At 33.8% G+C, this 22,604-nt stretch overlaps 1 protein-coding gene across 3 annotated transcripts; it reads right to left on the bottom strand.

Annotated features, from left to right (window-relative positions):
• Positions 1-1,435: 1,435 nt before the first annotated feature.
• Positions 1,436-22,551, bottom strand: Brox (BRO1 domain and CAAX motif containing). Of its 3 annotated transcripts, XM_015483610.2 has the most exons (14): positions 22,411-22,551; positions 22,224-22,255; positions 19,998-20,114; positions 16,337-16,443; positions 15,889-15,985; positions 12,627-12,722; positions 11,572-11,644; positions 9,992-10,097; positions 9,225-9,314; positions 7,814-7,899; positions 6,873-6,954; positions 6,400-6,550; positions 5,205-5,364; positions 1,436-4,319 (listed from the first exon to the last, which is right to left on the bottom strand). In XM_015483610.2, exons 3-14 carry the CDS (start codon positions 20,096-20,098, stop codon positions 4,233-4,235), a joined length of 1,236 nt encoding a protein of 411 aa, XP_015339096.1. In that variant the 5' UTR covers positions 20,099-20,114; positions 22,224-22,255; positions 22,411-22,551; the 3' UTR covers positions 1,436-4,232. The 3 variants fall into 3 exon arrangements, with proteins under 3 accessions (XP_015339096.1, XP_015339099.1, XP_015339098.1); XM_015483613.2 differs by lacking the exon at positions 22,224-22,255 and having other exon boundaries at positions 22,411-22,549; XM_015483612.2 differs by lacking the exons at positions 22,224-22,255; positions 22,411-22,551 and adding an exon at positions 21,758-21,885.
• Between the last annotated feature and the right edge of the window lie 53 nt (positions 22,552-22,604).

Below are 22,604 nucleotides of genomic sequence, written 5' to 3' on the forward strand. Positions count from 1 at the left end.
GTAACTCCTCCCAGGCAACTTACCATTCCTTTCGCCACCACCCTCCACCACTGAACTTCTTACCTCCAGCTTCATTTTTCCCCTTAGTACTTATCAACATCAAAAACATTTCACCCATCTTTCCTCCCTCTTCCCTTCCCTCCCTGAGCCCTTTAGCAGAGTAGGAAAGGTTTTTAATTGTATGTTCACTGGTCTATCTTCTGCTGCTATCTTCTGATGCATAGCTGGAACTCAGTGTACGTTTGATGAATGAATCACATATTTAATTTTAATGGGTGGGAGAAGGTACTCTATAATAGGTTGGAAGAATAAGAACAGCCTTGCAACTGTTTTATTTCCTGATTTTGAAAATGAATATTTTCTCATTACATCTGTGCACTACTCATTTAACTCCTTTGCTGAAACACATAATTGTAATCTATATTAACACTATTAATAGTTCTACAGCTTGGCATTTAACTTCAAAGTGTAATATCTAAAATTTGCAAAGAGTTCTTTCAGTTTTATCTAGACAATGTTTTCAAGTGCATAAGGTTAAATTGCAGCAAAGAACCAGTGCCGGGCAATTTACACAAGAGCTCATTGGCACTGTTTGCCTGGGCCACCACTGGCACCCCTTCTGGTTTCCACTTTTCCCTCTTCCCTTGAGATTGTCTTAAAGGCCTAACCTCTGTAAGAGCAGAGCAGGGACCATCAAAACCCCACTTCTCGGCCTTAGACACAGTGCTTCAGAGACAACTGGCCCTAGGGTCTGTGTGTGCATGTGTGTGTGTGTACGCACGCATATGTGCAGCAGAAGCAGGATAGTGAAATATGAATAAACACAATGTATAAGCAAACCACTGCTGCTCGCTCCTTGAAAATTATTGACAGAGTAGCACTTGGCAAGATTATTAAATCTTTTTTTTCATTCAGTGTTAAACTGTATACATGCACCAAATTACTTAACCTGCTTCCCCACTGGGGTGTTTCCCAACTTTTTCTATATGACACTATAGAAAACTTGTTTGAAATTCTGAAGGTGACCAGCCTAGGAGCTCTAGCCACCTCAGGTCCTAGCCAGTTAGGCTCCCAGAAGGCTAAAAACCAACATGAAGATTCAAGATACTGGGTCATCTACCATTTTCTCAGGGGAATACTAAGTGACTATATGAGCTTAGGACTATCTCAAGTACATCACGGGAATCAGATGCAACTGGGTTGTGTGACAGCTAAGGCCTTTAGATGAGCATGATCAAATATGTTTTCTGTTCTGTAATTCATAAACTATTAACTATTAATTAAATTTTAAAAATTAAGTTTTAAGCAATTACTCAAATGACAAATAAAAAAGTTTTTAGACAGTTATGGTAACCCAATGTGATATGAGTTTACTATTATATATGAGATTAGAAATGCAGTATTTTCTGAAGCACTAGAATTAAACTCTGGAAAGTAAGGAAATATTTCCAAGTGGTTTTATTTAAATGCCACCTCAAGTGTGCAAAGTACAAAAGCTTTTCAACAGATTATGGCACAACAATGATAAGCTCCCCAATTTAGCTTACCACAGTACACAAATGCTGCATCATTCTTTATATTTTTGCATCAAAAATAAACAGGTCCATCAAAATCCTACTTTGAGATTAAGAGGTGATAGGTACCAATAAACATAAGTATAAACCAAACAGGTCAAGGAGTGATTAAGGTTTATTAGTAAGCACACAAAGCAAAAAACAAATGAATCTGTCATTTTTTAAAAAATTTTCTGCAATTCTGGGGGTTGAACCCAGAGCCTCGTGCATGCTAATCAAGCGCTCTACCACTCAGCTGTACCCCAGCTCTGTATTTGTCCTTTTAATCATTAATGTGAATATTAACATTTCGCATAATGCTACTGGCTTAGGAAGTATAAAAATATTCATCAAAAAGCAAAAATTCTGGGCTGGGGTTGTGGCTCAGTGGTAGAGCACCCGCCTTGCATGTGTAAGGCACTGCGATCAATTCTCAGCACCACATATAAATAAATGAATAAGAAAAGGTCTATCAACAACTAAAAAAAAAAATTAAAAAAAAAAAGCAAAAAGTCCAATGAAAATGTAGGTAAAATTGCTTTTATTTTCATAAATAGATAATTCATTATACAAACAATACTTGGCAGAAGCAATATGTAAGCTGTTATAGCCTGGTATGAAATTTATGCAACGGTTAATACAAATAGTTACATCTCCCTCTAGCCTTCATGCAACTTCTTTACATTTGATCATTTCCAACACCATTTTCAAAAAATCTTATATATAATGGGGTATTAAAAGGATAAAGTGTTACCTTTGCTGAGTCAACAAAATACTATTTGATCATGTCAAAATTGACAATTATTTATTTAAATACCAGTATTAACTGCATTTTACAGAAGCACTGAGCATACTGCATATTTCCATTTCATACAAGGTAGTATAATCCACAAAAATATCAATGTGAAAATTTAGTAACTAGGTTAAATAAGCACTAGTACCTAAGATAAATAGGTCCTTAAGTACTGTTTAAAATTGTCAGCAGATAACATACAGAAACAAGTCAATTTGTAGTGACTGTTTACAGTGAAATTTAATATTTCCCATAAACAGCAAAATAAAACTATTCATTTATTGCTCCAAATATTCTGGAAACTGTAGCTTCAAATATTAAATATTATATACTGAAAATAGTAGTTAGCATTTCCACATATTAAAAAAAAAAACAAACTTGATTTCTATGCAGCTTTTTAAAAGCGGTGAAAGCTATGATATCTGATTTAAGCAATTATTTATTTGAACACAATCTTGGTTCAGCTAGACATAATTTGTTCATTCTTCAAAATGAAATGCATATATTCCTATTTTGACACTTTATGCAGATTTTACATATTTATTAAAGGTGCGTTATGGTGTATCTATATATGTGCTCAGCACAGTGACTGGCACATAGTAAGCTCTCAAAATACACTACTTTTATTTTTCTAGTAAAAACCAATGTGTCATTTATAATAGCAAATTATCTAACACTCTAGGAGAATAATCAACACAAGGTAAATCTACAGATGTGTGAATTTTGTTTAAGTATTATGCATTATTTCTCAATTCTGTGTATATACTAAACTGTTTCAAATGATTATAATCTTTTTCCCCCCTCAACAGTGGGAACTGGACCCAGCGCTCTAGCAATATCCCCAGCCTTATTAAATCCATTTTATAAGATTATATTGTATCTGTTTGTTCTCTAAATTTTTGCTATGGCCTTTGACCTAAAACAATGCAATTCTGATAGGAGATATGTATATAGATATATATATTAGAAAACCATATAAAAACAATGTACACTAAAATCAGCTAACAAAGATATTTTACTAAAACTTCTCTAACAAAGTAGTAGTTACCGGTGTAATACAGGACAACCTATCTCATTCACGTTTAGTTTTTTTTTATTATCACGCAATATTACTTCTTCAAAAAACATTCTTCATTCTTACTGTCTTCCCTTACATATAAACATTAAACACTTACAAAGTTCTATCCTCTAAGTAAAAAACCCATTAGAAAAGGTATTTATAAAAAAAAACATTGTAGGGTTTTTGAGACTGAATGAAGCAGATACAACAATAAGAAAAAGTTCTTAGAGGTCTCAACTTATTTATAAACACTAATTTTTGAGTAAATTATAGATTCCAGTATATTTGAGGGATTTCGCAGGAACATTTTCTGATCTTCAACTATTAAGAGCTTTTTTCCCCCACCAGAAAAGATAAATGACTCAGAACATAACAAGTCTGTGCTATAATTAACACAATGGTGAGGGGAAAAAGACCATCTCTGCTCAAAATTCATTCTTGCCATTCTTCTGGTATCAAATAAGAGAAACAAAAATAAACATTTTTGTGAAGATAGAAAAACATACCTGAAAAACAATTCAGGCCTATAATACATTAAGCTGAAACTTACTAACCAGAATTCAAAAAAGATCTAACCCTCAAATACACCTGGTCAGAGGCACAATAAAACCTTTCAAATGTTGTCCTGATTAAAAACATGTCTACCACCTTAAAAATCAAGAACAAATGAACTAAAGGCAGATTCCCTCTGAATGTAATAATTATGCTATAAGCTTCAGAAAAATCATTTCAAGAAACGTGTACCAAAGTTCTACAGTTTTCTCTTCTACTTGTAGAGTTCTCAGTTTTCTCTTCTACTTGTAGAATTCTAAGCACATATTGTGTTTTAGGAGATGTAGCACCCCGTGTCCTTTTGAGGTTTGATATCTGGTTCTTTCACAGGTTTTACTTCTTCATCTGGCTTAGGTTTGGCCTAAAGAAGGAAAAATAAAATATTAAGCACTTACATAAACTCAGAAAACAAACAGGAGATCTTTTCTACTTTAGACTTTCAAAAGGTACAATACTGAATGAAGTAACATTGAGAATAACAAGCTGTCCCAGAAGCTACAAATCAACTCATTTTAAGAAACAGTTACTTTTGCCTATAGTCAAGCAAATGGTCTTCCTAACCTATACTCTCCGAGGAAGAAACGAATAATCAATCTATGCCTATGGAACCCCTAAGTTTGGAATGAACTTATGACAGTAATAGGCTATTTCTTAAGAGTCTGATCAGGATATAAAGATTGTTATTTTAAAGAATAATGATTTTAGTATGGGAAGGGAATTATATAAAAAATGCAGTTTGAAGGGAGGAGCTATTCTTGCAAAATTATTCCCATTCTTTTTGTCATAGATTTCTAGTTTGCTGGCAGTTAAATCTCAAAATTTCCTCTTGAGCTTGATTTAGAACACCAAGATTTACTTAAATATAAATGAATAAAAGTATTTTACTCCTGGATGATTCATGGAATGCTGGAATTAGATACCCTGCAATATGCTAAATGAAAAAAAGAGTATTGTTGTGGCAATACAAACAAGGATAATCTTTCCTCCCACTCTCTTTTAAGGAAGAAGCACTGACAAGTTGTAAAAAGGCAAGATAATGTGTTGATGTCATTCAGTATGTTTAAAATCAGAGGCCACTGAGGATCTAAAGGCTTTATCTCACAGTGCTCTACAAAAGATTACACTACAATTAGCTGATTTAACATAGACAAACAGGTATCTATTTAAATAGAGAAAAACATCAAAATGCTAACTCTGAGTTAGCATTTTTAAAGTTTCGTGAGCAGAAGAAAAATCTCTCTCATACACTGTCATCCTTAGGTCTCTTGGTGAGATCAAATGCAGCCAGCGTTTCTGGTGTCCAGTGAGCACTTGTAGGAGGAAATTCAAAAGGCACGGGTTCTACCAGCCCATAATTTGCTTTGAGTTCCAGCTGTGGGGCTTCTGTTGGAATTTTTTGAAAGTAACTGCAATAAAGCAATTTAAATAGTGATTTATTTATTTATTTATTGATTTATTCAGTAACTGATCTCCTAATATAATCATCAATGTAATGAGGGGTCAGAGATTTCCCTGTCTCATGTAGTTCACAGATGAGTAGGTGAGAAAGTTAAGAAACCTTGTCAAATACAATGCAGAGTTAACTGAAGCTATTATGATATAAAGTGCCATGAGAATACAAAGAGGATCATTAACACAGATTAGTAACTATTTCCAAAGGAAGTGATGAAATGTGAACTAGACATGTTTAAGAAAGTGAAAAGTTTGGAACGATCATATGCAGAATATAAAGAGGAAAATGTACAGAGATTAAAAACAGGGACAAGATAGATTCTACAAACCAACGAAGGTGGTGGTTCACAGTTTGAACACAAATAAGGGAAACTATTTTAAAGGAATAGGAAGGATTGGAAAAAATTAATTATCCTGCTTAACAGGTAGCCAAAATCAGAGTGAGGTGAACATGCAAAGGGAGTTGAGAAGATGTATGGTTGTATATGTATATGTATGTGCGTGTGTTTGTTTGTGGGAAGGTACGCATAAAACATGCAGAGAAAATAAGAACATCATGGGAGTAGCCTAAAGAAGTAAGCTACATATCAGTAATTAAAAAGTTCTAAACTGGGCACAGTCACACATGCTTATAATCCCAGTGGCTCAGGAAGCAGAGGCAGAAGGATTGCAGGGTCAAAGATAACCTCAGCAACTTAGTGAGGCTATAAGCAATCTAGACAGACTCCATCTCAACACAAATAAAAAGGGCTGGGAGGTGGCTTAGTGGTTAAGAGCCCCTGGGTTCAATCTCCAGTACCACAAAAGGTTCTACACACTTGAACTTTATCACTACTATAAAGAAGAAAAAAATAATGCTAAACTTAAGTGCACTTTAACATAAACCCTTTGAGAACACAGACTAATAGAAACCATGATGTTACTAATTAATATTCCAATATAACTATAAACTGATATAATGTTAATATTATATATTAAGTTAGTCTCACATAAATCCATTTTCTCGTTGACATTTTTCTAGGGTATTCTTCACAAGGTTTCCAAGTTTCCTAAAGAACAAGTGTCCCGATGGTTTAACTGTTGGTCCAGGTCCTTTAGTTTCTCCATATTCTTTACATAATGCTTCTGCTTTTGCATATACTGCACATGAAAGGAATAAAAGCTGTTTAATAATAATAAAACGTTCCTTATTTATGCTTAAAAAGCTTTAAATCAGAAGATAAGATTTCTGCTGCTTTCTCTTCCATAGAGTAATAGAAATATCAATAATAATACTCTAATGGAAAGATGGGCATTTTCTACATTTTCTAAGTTTGAAATACTTTTTCTCCCTCCAATTACCTCACCTGTCCTCATTCCCTTTCATGATCTTGGCCAAAACCTCTTAACTGCCTATTTATCCCCCTTTATGGTAAAATACCTATTTTAATAAAAGAATTAAAATTCTGACAGGAATACTTACATTTTTCTGCTTCTTGCAGAGACCTGATTGCTTCACCACATTTATCACTAGCCAACAAAGTCTGACCATGATAACAATAAGCCTAATAAAAAGAGAAACACACTTTTATTCATTCTCTCCCTATCCTTATACATGTTTCAGATAAATGCCTTTATCCATTCTTTTAAGTATAAATAATCTATTAGATCTCTTTACTTGAGTAAGCTTTTCCCATCTCTATTCATATAAAAGATAGAATTATATCAAGCCTTTAGCTGAACTTAGCCTTCTAACCATTTCCTGAGAGCAAAAATTACTTGTTAAAATCTGTTAAATCAGGACATGGCAGATAAAGGAGGAAATTACTGCGCTAATGCAGAGCTACTGTTTTGAGGTTAAGGACTAAAGAAGTTTTAAAAGAAATGTATCAGCCTGAAAGTTTACTCCTTAAATGTGCAGGGATTACATGTGGTCCCAAGTAGTAAATGTAAAAACAGATTATAAACTATAAGAAATAAATACATTTATTTAGACTTGAAAAAAGGGTTTTGACTCTCTCATATAGCACTTAATCAATAAAATAATAATTAAGTTTGGTGGGTATAATAAACAGATAAATAGTGTGTAGTAATGGTTCACCAATCTAGGTGATATATATAGTATATGATATGCCTTAAGACTAGACTTAGTCAACTGTACTTGAGAAAATTTTTGTTAAGCACATAGAAGGCTATAGGGAGTTTTGAATCAAACAGCAACTCCACTGCTATAATCTAGGTCTACAATTCTACATCATCTCTTTCCACCTGTGTTAGTTCACAATGGCTACAATGTCAGTGAACATTTACTCAGAACTGCTCGTTATTTGCAAAATGCTAAGACTTTGGTAAGATGAGAGACCTGGCACTTAAGGGGATGGAAAGAGAGTAATTTACATCATATTTAGGGCTATTAATACTTACATAAGCTGTGTAGAAACACATTTTCAAGTGAAGATATTTTCTCCATTTTGCAGAATATGCAGGCTCCAAACTGGATAAAGTATGATCTAAAGTTACATTTTAAAAAGTAAAATATAACTTCACCCTGATTTCACTAGAAGACTTTTAGTTCATGTATTTTCATGCTAAAAGCAGAATGCCATTCAAGTCTAAGACTCAAGCATTTATAGATTTTAAAAAACCTTCTTTATTAAAAATGACTTAGCTTCCCATAATTATATTTCAAGCTACATAATAGGGTTAGTTAAATACCATGGCATTTCTTTGATTTGATGATTAAGACAAAAACATAGATAAAAATAGATATGGACCAAGAATTTTAAATAATGTTGCTTCCAAATTTTCTCCTTTTCCAAAGGCAGAATTTCTTCTTAAGTGCTAAGTCAGCCTACTACTTCATGCAGCAAGCCTATCTCATACTGCAACCAGAAAGATCTTTCTTAAATTCAAATCAAATCCAGTCAGACTCACTGGTTAAGATAAAATGGATTCCAAATATCTACAGAATCAAGGCCAAACTTTTTAGGTAGGCTTATAAACCACTTCTTTATCTCACACAAATGTATTTTCCCAATCTCTTCTCGTTTTACTCATTCTGTGTTTCAGCTACAACTGTCTGAAAGTGCCAAAATGTGCTAAGTTCTTTCTTAAATTGTAAATAGCATAAAATGTTCTATTCTCACACACTAATGCTTTCTAAGAAACATAACAAAAAGTTCTATGTATATTTCAAAATGAGACTAAGATGTAACCTTCCTCTAGAAAGCCTTCTCTAGCATGCCCAGACTGTTGAGGTTCTCATCTCACTGCTGTAACATCATCATAAAACTCATGATACAATAATGTAATTACATGTTTGTCTACTCCCCTCAGCTGTGAATTTATTCAACTTATCTCTACTCAGCAAGTAAAATAGTAACCATCTCATAAAAAGAAACACATGCAAAGCTCTTAAATTAGTAAATGAAAAGAATAATAGGATAATTAGAGGAAATGTGTTCTGGTCTCAACCTCCCACCTGTTAGCAGTTAAGTTTTGGGTTGATCATGTTAACTCTTTGGTTTGTTTCTCATCTAAGAAAGGATAGTAATTACAAGATTACAGTAAAGATCAAAAACTTAAAAGCAAAAGACCATATAGTTATTAGATGACTGGTTAAAAAGTACAGCACTGTCCTTTCCATTAAAAGTTATGTAGCATATTAACTGTGAGCAACTCTAATTCTTTAAACATCAATGAAGTAATGAAGATACTATTCTAGTTTTGCAAATAATGGAAAACTTAGAATCTTTTTGTTCTGTTTCCTATTCAATCAAAAGCAAATAAATCTGAAAATATAAAGAATAAAAGTATAACAACAGAATTAGCTTACCAGCTTTTTGATAAAAATTGGCTGTTTCATATGCCAGTGCAGCAATTAGTCCAGGAGCATGTTTAAGTTCAATTGCTCGGGCAATTGTTACTAAAACCAACATACAATAAAAGGAACCTATAATTACATTCTTTTCCACTCAGAGTAAGTTCAGTTTTAATAGCAAAAGAAAGTCTGATAATCTTTTTGGGTTTTCAAACAATTATTGTTAAGTTTTACTATGAAAAGAATAGAAAATGCAAATACAAACAGAAAACACAGCTTGTTGGTTCTGTTACCATTTCATTAAATAAATCAATAGCCAACTACTAGTTAACTGCAGAGAATTACTACAATGTAGATTGATATAAAACATACTTTCAGAGCACTGGCATTTGGAAAAAATCCAAAAGCTTAGAAAGTTGTTTCCTGTTATCACATAAGTCCCACTGTTTCTTGCCACTGAAAAGATAAAGACTTCAAACTAAACCAAACAGTGGAAGAGAAAAAAGAATGAACGTGGTAGTTGGGGAAACAAAGAGTTAAAGAACTAGTTTTGTACTGTCAGAAATGGCAGGGAATCAAAATCCTCTTTAAAAAAAGAGTCATTAAGTTGTAAGATCTGTTCCTGCTAGTTCAATGTCAAAGGTAGAATTATTCCTCCTGAAATTTCTAAAAACTGAAACTCAATTGCAGCTAATTCTGATTATTTAAAAAAGATTAATTAAATGCAAATATAGACTTTCTCTAAAATAAAAACAAGAAAAATCTTACAATATTTAGGATACCTTCTTGAGCTTCAGCCTGACACTGGATAATATAAGCTTCTATGAGCCGTGCCTCTAGATCCCTTCCCTTTTCTGCAGGTGTAATAAGTTTTGGGATATGACTTTCCTGAAAGAAAACAGAAGATGCCAAATTTCATGTTAACCCGTTGTTAAGAGATGAAAAAATGAAACTAACGAGACATTCAATTGACAAATTTGCCAGAAATTTAATGTACAAACAAAAATTGTAAAAAAAGAGCAACAGTAAGCTTACAGATAATATCAGCCTCTGTACACTAAAATTTAGCTTTTATAAGAAAAAGAAACTCAAGAGCAAAATTTTGGTTATAGTAGACTACTCCATATGTAATCCATACTTTTACCTTAGAAAATGTTTCACTGAAATAGTAAACAAAATTCCTTTTTGTATGATAGCCTGAATTGCTCATTTATATTAATAATTAAAGATACAAAGAAAATACTACAATTTTCCACCTAAATTCAGGATCCTAGCTTTTTCATCACTGTAGACGCATCTTATTTTATCATGGGAAAAAACCCTGACATTGAGCCTCCATAAGTTCTTTAATAAAGAGTAGTTTAATTAGAATGAAGAGAAGGGGAATTCTAGTTGGAAAACACATTCTTCTTTCTCCTAATGCCCACTATAGCTCCAGGCAATTTAATGTATGAGTGCCATAATCGCCTCTCCAACATTTTCATTGATGTACTGAGAATACGTCAGAAGTTCAGTTCTGTGGAATTGTGACTGCTGCTGATACCTGCTTCAGAGAACAATGAGAAACGCTTTGTTTCTGTCTATAACTTTTCAGAAGAGACAGAAAAATAAACAGTGTATTACAACTGAAAATTTCTAATTGTAAGAGTCTCTGATGTTTTTAAAAGTAAAATGCAGAAACCGATAATAATTGGCTGAACTCATCAATAAGGTACTATTAAATATGGAAAACAGAACATATGCAGTTAGCCCTACATATTCAGTTTCCACAACCACATCCTCACACACACACACCTTGGACTGAAAAGATTTGAAAAAAAGACTCTGCATGTGTGCTGAACACGTATACTATTTTCTTGTCGTTATTCTCTAAACACAGTGTAATAACTATTGACACGACATTTGCATTTACATTGTATTAGATACTATAAGCAAACTTAAGATGATTTTTTTTTGAGAGAGAATTTTTTTAATATTTATTTTTTAGTTTTTGGTGGACACAACATCTTTTTATTTTTTTTATTTTTATGTGGTGCTGAGGATCGAACCCAGCGCACCGTGCATGCCAGGCGAGCACGCTACCGCTTGAGCCACAACCCCAGCCCTTAAGATGATTTAATACGAGAGGGAGTACATACATTATATGCAAACACTGTGCCATTTTATAAAAGGGACTTGAGCATCCACATATTTTAGCATCCCTAGGGAAAGGGAGCAGTTTGTATCCTGCAGATACTGGAGGGACAGTACCAGCTCTTTATACATAATGAAGTGTGTAAACATTCTTCCTCTCTTGCCAGAAAGGAAAAATTATTTAAGAATTAAAGCATTAGAAATTCTACATAAAATTTTATATTTTTACCTTTAAATGTTTGAAAATCCCAGCAGCAATTTTCAGGCTTCGATGGACTTCCTTTGCTTCATCTTCTGTTATGCTTAAAGACAGTGTTAAATTGTTAGAGGATGAATCGCATTTCAGGTAATAGAAACAACAACTAACACATTATCATTAAGCCAAATTAATTGTTTGCATTTCTCATCACTAGTTTTCTTCCATTTAATTAAAAAATCTAATCCTGATACTTTTAAGTGTCAAAGCAACAAATGCAAACGAGATCCAAAGAGAAGATACTTCCAAAAAAAAAAGACCTGCCTAGAGGTGAACTCTGAACTCTGAAATGAAGTCTTCTGGTCTTACCGTCTACAGTCTTCTGTTATAAACAAGCACTTATACATATGAAATGATAGCTATCTATATTCGCTACTCTCCTAATTTTAATCACTTTAGAGATAATTTTATATCAGTACACAAGATTCAACTTCATTTTTCAATGGTATCATACTATTCCTACGTATGGATAAATTATAACAATTTTGCCAATTTCCTATTGCTCTAGACACTTTAGCTATTATAAAAATTTCACCTCATTTTATTTTGTAATTCTTTTAGACCTTCAAGATCTTTTCATACACTTAAAACCTTTTGCATTTCTTTTTCTATGAATAGCCTATTCATGTCCATTGCTTATTTTTAACTAATTTGATGGTCTTTGTTGATTTGTAAGAGTATACATTTTAAGAAATGAATAATTTACCATATGCATTGCAATGTTTTAAACCAATTCTGTCACGTGCTTCTTAAACTATGTTCATAGGACTTCTAAGCGGACAAATATTCAATCCTTCCTTTTACAGTTTCTTGGTATGGAGTCTTATTTAGGAAAATCTTTCACATTACAAGATTATTTAAAAATTTTTTCTTCTCTTAACACTAGGCTCCCTAATTCTAAAACTTAAAATATGTGCACTCACTCAACATGGTATTCTTTAATCAACAGCCTAAACTTTTTATAATGAAACTCAAAATATTTGAAAAACATCATATTACATACATAAACCCTTTCTCTTTTAACTTACTTTTCTTTTCCCGCCAGTCTTGAAGCATATTTGGTATACCACAGAGCTACATTAAATCCCATGGAAATTAATTCAAAAACAGCATCCTGCTGGGCACTGAAATTAAAAACATGATTATTATTTTCTGTAAATTTTTTGGTTTTTTTTTTTTTAACTGGAGATTTTACCATTGAGGGGCACTTTACCATTGAGCTACATCCCTAGACATTTCTATTTATTTATTTTATTCTGAGACATGGTGTCACTAAATTGATGAGGATGGCCTCCAACTTCCAATTTTCCTGCTCTCCCAAGTTGCTGGAATTATAGGCATGTGCCACCACACCCAACTGAGTTCTATAAAATTATTGAGCTATTGCTACATGAAGCCTATTGAATATCCAACTCAGAATTACAAAGTAAGTGGTTGGGTGTGTGTTCATGTGTGAGTAGGAATAATGAAAATGGTTCTGTGTTTAATATAGATGGGGAGATAAGACCCAATAATTATCAATGAATAGCTAAATATAGTAATGCAATATGTACTATACAACTGAATAACATAAGAATAGTACTTCCAAAGATTACTGTAGATAGAGTAGCTTTAAAAACAGAGATTTCTGGGACTTACCCTCAAAAAGTTAGAAAGTCTGGAATGGAGCCCAGAATCTATAAAATACTCAATTGATTCTGAAATGGATGGTTCTTATACCATATATTAAGAAAACAGAATTAAGAGGAGAGGTAGTTTTAGGCTAGGATGATTACAAAAGGATTAATGGTATATATAAAAGTTGAATTGTGCCTTGAGAGATGATTAGAAGGGAAGCAAAAGACATTCTAGGTGAGAAACTTAAGCTGTCAAAGCACAAGAAAGTATAAAGATTTTTCTGATAGAATTGACCCAAACTGCTTGATTAGAGCAGATAGTGTAAAAAGAAATGGATGAAAAGAAAGATGAAATGTCAAAATGAAGTAAACTGTAGAAGATTTTGAATCAGTATTTTACAAAGGAAAAGGTCCTGAAAACAAGTATATGTACTTATTTCCTTCCTATTCTATTACTATAACATTAAAAGATGGCAAATGGCATTAAGTAAATGATATGAACACCAATTTATTCACCATCATTTTAAGAACCTGCAAATTCTTTACACACTATCTTATTAATTTCAACTGATGAAATAAGAAAGCAGAAATAACATCCTTATGCAAAATAAGATAGATACTGAAAAGTTACCAAAAGGGAAAAGCTTTGAAGGATGTCTCTACTTTGTATTTTATTTATTGATTTTGGCCAGGCAAACTGGCACACACCTGTAATCCCAGGAAAAAGGATTACAAATTTGAGACCAGCTTGGCAAATTAGCAAGACCTGTTCTCAAAATAAAAATTAAAGAGCTGAGGATGTAGCTCAGTGTAGAGAGCTTGCCTATCATGTGCAAGGCCTTGGGGTTCCCAGTACCACAAAAACAAAACAAACAAAATTTATGAGGTGTGAGCCCTTGCCTAGTATGTGTAAGGCCTTGGGTTTAATCCCTAGCACCAGCACCACATACACACACAGAAAGCTAGAAAACATTGTAATTAAAATAAGTTATAGACAGTTAATTTATAAATAATTTTAAATATAATTTACAAATTATATTCATAAATTAATGTAATTTTCATGTACATTACATGAAAAAGTTTATAAACAAACCTCACAAAACAGTTTTACCATCTTAAAAAAAAGTTATTCACAGTTAAATAGCTTATTCTTTTTGAAACTTGAGAAATTTCAAATGAATTACACCCTGTGATCTACTGTGTATTTCTAATTTATAATTTTACTTTTAAATCACATGACAGTTTTCTTAATTTACATGAAGCCTAATGAATAACTCTTTTCTTTTTATACTCATTTTTTTCAATCCACCTTGTTCCAAAACACTCCATTTCTGTGACACCACATCTAAGTAGCAGTCAGAGCATTTATAATCCAAGAAATAATTTTTCCGAGCAGATAAGATTCACAGCACAATCTCAGCTGAATAAGTAGAAATAAAGCATAAAGTAAATTAGAAATCTCATATGTACTAAGTTTTCAGTGTTACTTAAGGTTTTCATCACATAATTTTTCACTCTCTCATAAAATGCTAAAAAAAAAACACAATAAATAGTAGCTTGCTGTAACATGGAATAAAAATTTGGTAGGTAGGCCAAATTTACACAATGCAAAACATTTTAGAATCTGCCAAAGTCTATAGTAATAATAAAGGTTTGAATATTAACTTGAAACTATTTAGAAAGGATCCATCTTCCCTACTTCCTATCCAATTATAAATTCTACACGAGATATTCCCAAGGAAAAAAATGAATTAACATTTAGTGAATGTCTTCTTAAATGCCTGGCATTATAATATTATTCACGTAACCTAAGTTTTCTTATTTGTTCCTCACAAAGTCTTATAACACCAAAATCTAGTTGAAGAAGCAGATGTTTCCTTTGCAGAAAACGTGGAATAGCATCTAGGTATGATGCTGTGCTACATACCTAGATGCTATGTGTAAATTCAACCTCCATTCTCTTTCTATATAATGCACTATTTGCCCTGTTCTTCCAGCAATTGCCCAGCCCTTTCTTTCTTACAAAACAGTAATTCTACAGCAAATTGAGATGAAAATATACAGGTATTTTTAATAATTCAAAGATGTTTAAAAACAAAAAAAGTAATTGAATAAAGTTAATACTATGACATATTTCCTGCTATAATTTCATCTTCGATAGTTTCAAGTGAATGATGAAAAAGCTCTGAAGGAAAGTTTGTAAACAGAGTAGAAACAGTAAAAAGAAATAAAAAACCAAATATCTAGAATCAAAAGACTATGGAGTTAAGAAGACAGATACAGACTGACCAAAGTATTCTGAACTATCCCTTAGAAAAAGAAAGTAGGGGAAAACCAAAATTCTGTTTGGCTTGAAGATAGGCAAAGACTGAAAGTCAGTTTAGGTTTCAAATTTCTAAAACATTCTTTGTGTCTTATTAAAATAAGACTGTTCAATTTTTATTAGTGTTTGTATTGAGTTTATAAAAAATAGACATGCTCTGGGAGAAACAACTAATAATTTTACTTAATATTATATATTTGAATTAGAATCCAATGCTTCTAATTAATTTCCTGACAAGAGAAAATGCTGATCAGACCTTATTTTTATTCTTCAAATACAGAATCTATGAGTTAATGGCTGGCTATATAGTTACAAAAACTGGCTTCCATTTAGTACATTAACATTGTTTACCTTGGAACATGTCCTTGCAACGTATCAGTCCACTTGAAATTTTGAATATATCGCAACTTGCTTTCCTGGGTAGATTCATCCAGTGAATTTATGAAACCTACAAAAAGATACAAGACATTTTAGATTTAGAATAAATATCATGTGTTCTATTTGGACATATTTTCAGATAATTACTTTTCCAGGTGCCTGAATGAATTTTTTTGGCCCCCTTCTCTCTTCCCACATCCCACACCTTTTTCTGAGATAATGTAATATAAAATATGTACATATTTAATTCTCAAAATGTTAAACCACACACTACCATTACACTCTCACATTTTTGAAATTCAAGCATACAAGCATGGCCTGGAAATTAAACTGTCCAAATTTGAAAAGTGTATAAGAGTTAAATATTAACTTCTGCATAATTTTTTATTTTTTAGCTGAGAAGTTCATACAAGTAACTGACCTTGTAAGAGTGAAAAGTATGAATCTGCTGCATTCTTCATCATTTCTGGATTACAGCTCAAATCAGTGAATAATTCAAGAAGTCGTGCCCTGGATGTTCTCAAGTCACTTGTACAAAACAGAGACAATAAAATTAAGTAAGCTGTACTACAATGACTGTGTAAAAGTGGCTTAAAGATTTCAATGTAAAAGTTTTAAAAAAATAACACCCATCATCCTCCACTATCTCCTTTAAGGTATCATCAAGTACAGAGCAATAAATTTGATTAGGACTAACACTGGAGATAAATGAAGTTTCTAAAAACATTTAAAAAGTTGTACTAAATAAACCTAGTCCAATTTTTATGAATAAAAATTATGCAATAAGAATACCTAGCAAGTTTTAATTTATAAAAAATAAATCAAGGTTGGACATGGTGATGCATGCATTCATGCCTATAATCCTAGCTACTCTGGACACTGAGGCAGGAGGATCCCGAGTTCGAAGTCTGCCTCAGCAACTGGTGAAGCCCTAAGAAACTTATTGAGACCTGTCTCAAAATAAAAAAATATAAAGGGCTGGGAATGTAGCTCAGTGGTAAAGTGCCCCTGGATTCAATTCCCAGCACACACACACACACACACAAAATCAATCAAACAAATGTATGCATTTAAGATTGACAGGAGGAATTAGAACTGAATAACCAGTTCGCAGAAGTTTCTTGAAATATGGAAATTTGACAGTCATATTTGTGTTTGATTTTAGTATCTCCTTAATCCATTTTTTCCAATCATCCCAGATGTGAAATACCTATAAAAACTTAAATACAGTATAGAACATGTAATTATGCAATATACCATAATATTAATATATAAGCTCTAGAATGTGATTTCTAACCTATTTTAAAGTACCTTTGTCAATTTTGTTGAAATATTTACAGAATTAAAACTTGGGACTTAATGGTTTAAAATGGCTAAACTAGACATTACTCACAGAATGTCAAAATACACTTTATTAAGTAGAAAAGTTTTAAAAGTGAAATTGCATTCTGTAGTTCAATGCATAGAACATGTGGCTATTAATCATTCTAAAATGGCTCCCTACACTCTATTATCCTTTACTTCTTTGCTGCAAAACAAAACAAAACACCACAGATCTGCCTTTTCCTTCTTGAAATTCTTTTCTCCCATAATTCCAATGTTACTAAATTTTCCAGGTGCTCTTTTTTATATCTAAAAGTTCTCCCCATGTTTTTCTATGTCCCCTTCTTATTTCCACCTATGAAACTATTCAATCTTGGGCTTTCTGGTTTTATCTTTTGAGATCTCATCTATTAGTACATCTTAAAACTACCTTTTATTCCTAGATCTTCATTGTCAGCTCTAACTTGGTTCTGTCCATATCCACATCTAATCCCAAAGGCAAATAGCTCAGTCAGTGTTCCAGAAATCATATTACATGAACAATGACTGAAGACACTTAAAATGTGTGTTAAGTAACTGCTAGGCATGGTGGCACACATCTATAATCCCAGCAGCTCAGGAGACTGAGGCAGGAGGATTGCAAGTTCAATTAGGTAATTAAAGACAGACTGGATTTAAACTGTGAGCACCAAGAGAATACGGGCTGCATACATAGAATTCAGTAGGTAGCTAGGATAAAACACATATTCAAACTTACTTGTTGAGTGAAAGAATAATAGCTTTGCAAATATTTTCTTGAGATTAGGAGGGTTGTAACACAGTTATGATGTTTAGAAAAGAGCATGGACTAAATCCTGAATGAGGTGGATACAGTGCTTATTCATTAGTACTAATTCTGAGGAGGCTTATTTCAAAGTTATTATTAAATTATTAAATTTATTAATTTATTATACCAATAATTACATGTAGTTGACTGAAAATGGGACAGGCTACCTTATGAATACGTCATTGTTTGAGGCATCTAGATTTCACTTTATCTAGAAAATGAAAGAAGTGATTCCTAAACTCGGAAGAAATGTGAATCCTTAAGGCCTATTCTAGACTAAAATAGTTTGCCAGAATTTTCCATGTAGGTACTCAATCATCACCTATAGTTCAACTTGGGTAAAATAATATTCATTTTAAAATTATAGAATTAGAGAAAAATGTACATATCTGATGTAGGGTGTTTATTTTATAGATTAGGAATTAAGTCCAAAGAAGTTCAGGAACTTGTCTAAGGCTACGGAAAAAGCAATTGAAGTGGGGCCTCGCCTCTTGAAGTCTAGATTCAGGGTCAAGAAACTATAATTTATTTTTGTATGGCCCACAGAATAAGGATGTGTTTTACATTTTTAAATGACTATTTAAGGGCTGGAGTTGTGGCTCAGTGGTAGAGTGCTTGCCTAGAATGTATTAGGCACTGGGCTCGATTCTCAGCACCACATATAAATAAATAAAGGTCCATCAACAACTAATAAAATATTTTAAAAAATGACTACTTAAAAGAACAAAGAAGAATACAAAACAACATCTCTATGTGGCCAATAAAGCCTAAAATAGTAATCATTTAGTGCTTTTCAAAAAGTTTGCTGAAGCTGGGCACAGTGGCACATGCCCAAGTAATCCAGACTCTGGAGGCCAAGGCAGAAGGACAACAAGTTCCAGACCATCCTCAGCAACTTAGTAATTCCTGCAGTAACTCAGCAAAATTCTGTCTCAAATTAAAGAATAAAAAGAGCTGGTAATATGGCTCAGTGGTTAAATAACCTTGGGTTCAATCCCCAATATGAAAAACAAACAAAAAAAAAAGTTTGCTGATCATTGGTCTAGATTAATAAGACAAATTTTCCTGCCTTGTACTACAATCACTTCTTTCCTCCAACGCAGTATCTCTCCTGACTGTCCTATATTGGTATCACCAATATCTGAATTATTTGTTTTACATCTAAAACAGACTGAAACCTTTTCAATCTCAGAGCCAGTCCAGTCAGCTAACTGTTCCTTTGAAATACCTCTTGCATCTATCCTTTTTGCTCCAGCCAAATTGCTCTCTTATCCCTAGAACAATGGTTTCCTTGATAGAAATCACTCTTTTCATCCCTGTCTAAATCAGGAATCCTCAAACACTTTCTATACAGGGCTAGATAGTCAGGCTTTGTGGGCCATAAGGTCTCAGCCAGAACTATTCAGTTCTGCTATTGTAGAGGAAATCAGCCCAAAGGAGCTATAGATAATACATAAATAAATGTGGATCTGTGTTCCAAAAAAACTTCATTTACCAAAACAAGCAGTAGGCTGAACCTGTGGGAAGCAGTTTGCTAATCCCTGAATTAAGTCACAGAATTTATGTAAATTCCAGTTCAAGTTCTTTCTCCTATATCACTTTAATAGTCATTGCAAATCATAAGGATCTCTCCCTGCTCTGAACTCAGTGAACTTACTATCTGGCCAATTAAAAATGTCCATATTCTATTTTATTGAGTCTCTTACACTATTGACTTTTTTGTCATTGCTTTAGACCCAGTAAATTTAAGATTCATTTAATGGTCTTAAATTAAGGACCAAGGGCTAGATGACTGCCGAAATTTAACTCTTCCTCTATCATTTATAAATTTGAAAGTTAGGAACAATGTGTTACATATTTCTGTATTACCATGGAATCTAAAGAGTAGCATTTATCCAAGAGTGGCAAAAATACTTGTGAGTCTAACACATACTTGCAAATTTTTGAAGCAGGAGGACCAGCGGCCACACCATAGTAGTTAAAAGAGACAGGAGCTGTAGCTTTTAAAGGGTTCCTATGAAACCAATGGGTCATTTTTTCTGGATGTTTTCTGTAAACAAAACAAAAATACATAAAATTAAATAAAATATTTCATAAACAATGAATGTAGTATAGAAATAGTTATTTTTAAGTTGAGAGCTTACTATAGAATATGTTCATTTTATATATATAAAAGATATATTACTTACATATATAAATAAAATACTTTACCTACACAAATCAAGTTTGTTTTAGGTGGTGGCTTATTTATAGTAGTCTATGTTTACATCAGGCCTATTAAAAAACAGAATTTGGGGCTGGGGATGTGGCTCAAGCGGTAATGCACTCGCCTGGCATGCACAAGGCGCTAGGTTCAATCCTCAGCACCACATAAAATAAAAATAAAGATGTTGTATACTCCAAAAACTGAAAAATAAATATTAAAAAAAATTAAAAAACAAAAACAGCATTTGGAAAGATGCTCACAGTAACATTAATGTTAAAATATATCAGAGCAGAAATGTTAACGGGTGGGAAAAAAAAAAAAAAAATCACCTGAGGGTGTAGTGCTCTTGTTGAAATTAAAGTTCTAACTTAACAGTCTTGGAGAAAACCTGAAATGGTAATGCTGCAACTCCCCAGACTACTTTTGAGTAGTAAAGTACTAGACTTTGGTTGGAAAGCTGCAAGTAAGAATACAAGATCAGAGGAATGAAATTTCCATAAGAGGTTGAAATGATGACCCTCATTTATACTGTTAAGGCTTTAAGTTAATTATATTTCCCTCATATTGCAGACACCAATGGATAACTTATGTGTTTTATAACAAATGTATTTTTATAAAATAGCTGAGTCAATATTTTATAATAAAAATGTTATTCAATATTTGATTAATAACTGTAACCTAAAAACTTTTGAAAACCTACCTAAGTGAAATGCCAAATTTAAAAAAAAATTGTTTCACAGATTTTAAGTTTAAAAAAGAAAAGTATTACTGTATCTTTTACCTAAAAGTCCCCGGGTAGGTAGTGTATGTAATAACACAGGAAAGTCAAGCCAAAGATTTACATATGGCAATTAGATTCCCGGAAACAGTATTGAAAAAAATTCCCATGTTTACTTAATTTGAAAACTGTTACACAGGTTGCCAATCAAAATTTTCTTATTAGAAAAAATACGTCGACTGACAGTGTACAAAAAAACCTACATTAAGCACTTCCTTTAAGATATTTATTCATGACAAAACTGGTTTTGAGAAGCACCGAATGATTTCGTGAACAGAATGCCTTGTGCACTCAGGGAAAAACTGGGCAGGTTCATTTACGACTTAAAACACTTAACAAGTCCTTTTAGAAAATGTCATCTAAACATCTTCCACATAAGCCTCTTTTTCAGCCTACAGACAGCATCTGTGTGCGCTTACTCCCAAGCTTTCTCTAGAGAGAGGGCCACACTCTGGGCTTAATTCTCCGAGAGCATATTTTCTGCAAATACTGATTTTAAGTACTGTACTCTGCCTCTCCCCCACCATTCCAACCTTTCGGTGACCCTGCACTCTACCGTATTCAGGAATTCCGAGGGTGGGTGGAAGCGACAGCCCCCTCCGCAGGTGCAAGAGTGCCTTTAAAAGCACCAACACAACATTCGAGTACGTCAACTAGCCCAGCAGCACATAAGACCACCAACACTAACGTGGGTCCCCGAGAAACCTACCTGAGAGGGGTCGGGAGCTCTGAGAGTCCACTTCCTGTTTACCACCCAGCCTCTTCCTCCCGTGCCCCGTCGCGTTCCAGACAGCGGGCAGCACCCCTGCGCACGCGCCAACACTAGCGCGCCCCTTTCTTTGAGAATAGGCATTTTGGTGGAAAGCCGATAGTATTAACCCGAGAGGGGCGGGCAAACAACTACCGAAAGAAATCCTACTTCGCTTATAAAAGCTCTTAACAGCTAATAGAGATACGGGGCAAAGGGATTCGGCGAATCCAGCTGTTAATGCCATTGATTCACGGGACCAATATGGGTTTTCTTTCTCTTTAAGGCGTTAGAAGGTGGCTTTTTTAGATCACCATCCAAGGATCTAAAGAGACCGGTGTAAAAGGGGGGTGATCCTAATGCTTGGACTCCAGGAAATAACAGAGAGGGATATTAGTGGGGAACGCCCGTCCTCTGACATACTTACCCGGGTTCTCAAGAGTCTGTACGGCACTCTTCCTGAGGAAAGAAAAGCAGTACTAGAGTCCGCAGAGAGAATAGGAGGGAATCGAAGAAACAAGAGTACTGAACTAGAGCGACTGGAAACCAAGCCCGGGCCGAGTCTGGGTCACGTGACTGACGGCCATGACAGCTACCGAGGCGGCAGTGCTCACCGAGCATGGGCGGGGGCTGCCGCACTGTCGCAGCCACCTCAAAACGCTCCTTTCACTGGACTTTTCTAACTTCTCCCTGGTCCTTCCTCTTGGGCTTCAGTGTCGTCCCCCGAGAGGAAGGAAAGAGGTGGTGGGCTTCCCAAGCCGAGAAAGGATGCCACAATAGCTATGGCGGCCCTCGGCGGAGTGGGGCG

This window comes from Marmota marmota, unplaced genomic scaffold, assembly GCF_001458135.2.
Source record: "Marmota marmota marmota unplaced genomic scaffold, marMar, whole genome shotgun sequence".
NCBI lineage: Eukaryota > Metazoa > Chordata > Mammalia > Rodentia > Sciuridae > Marmota > Marmota marmota.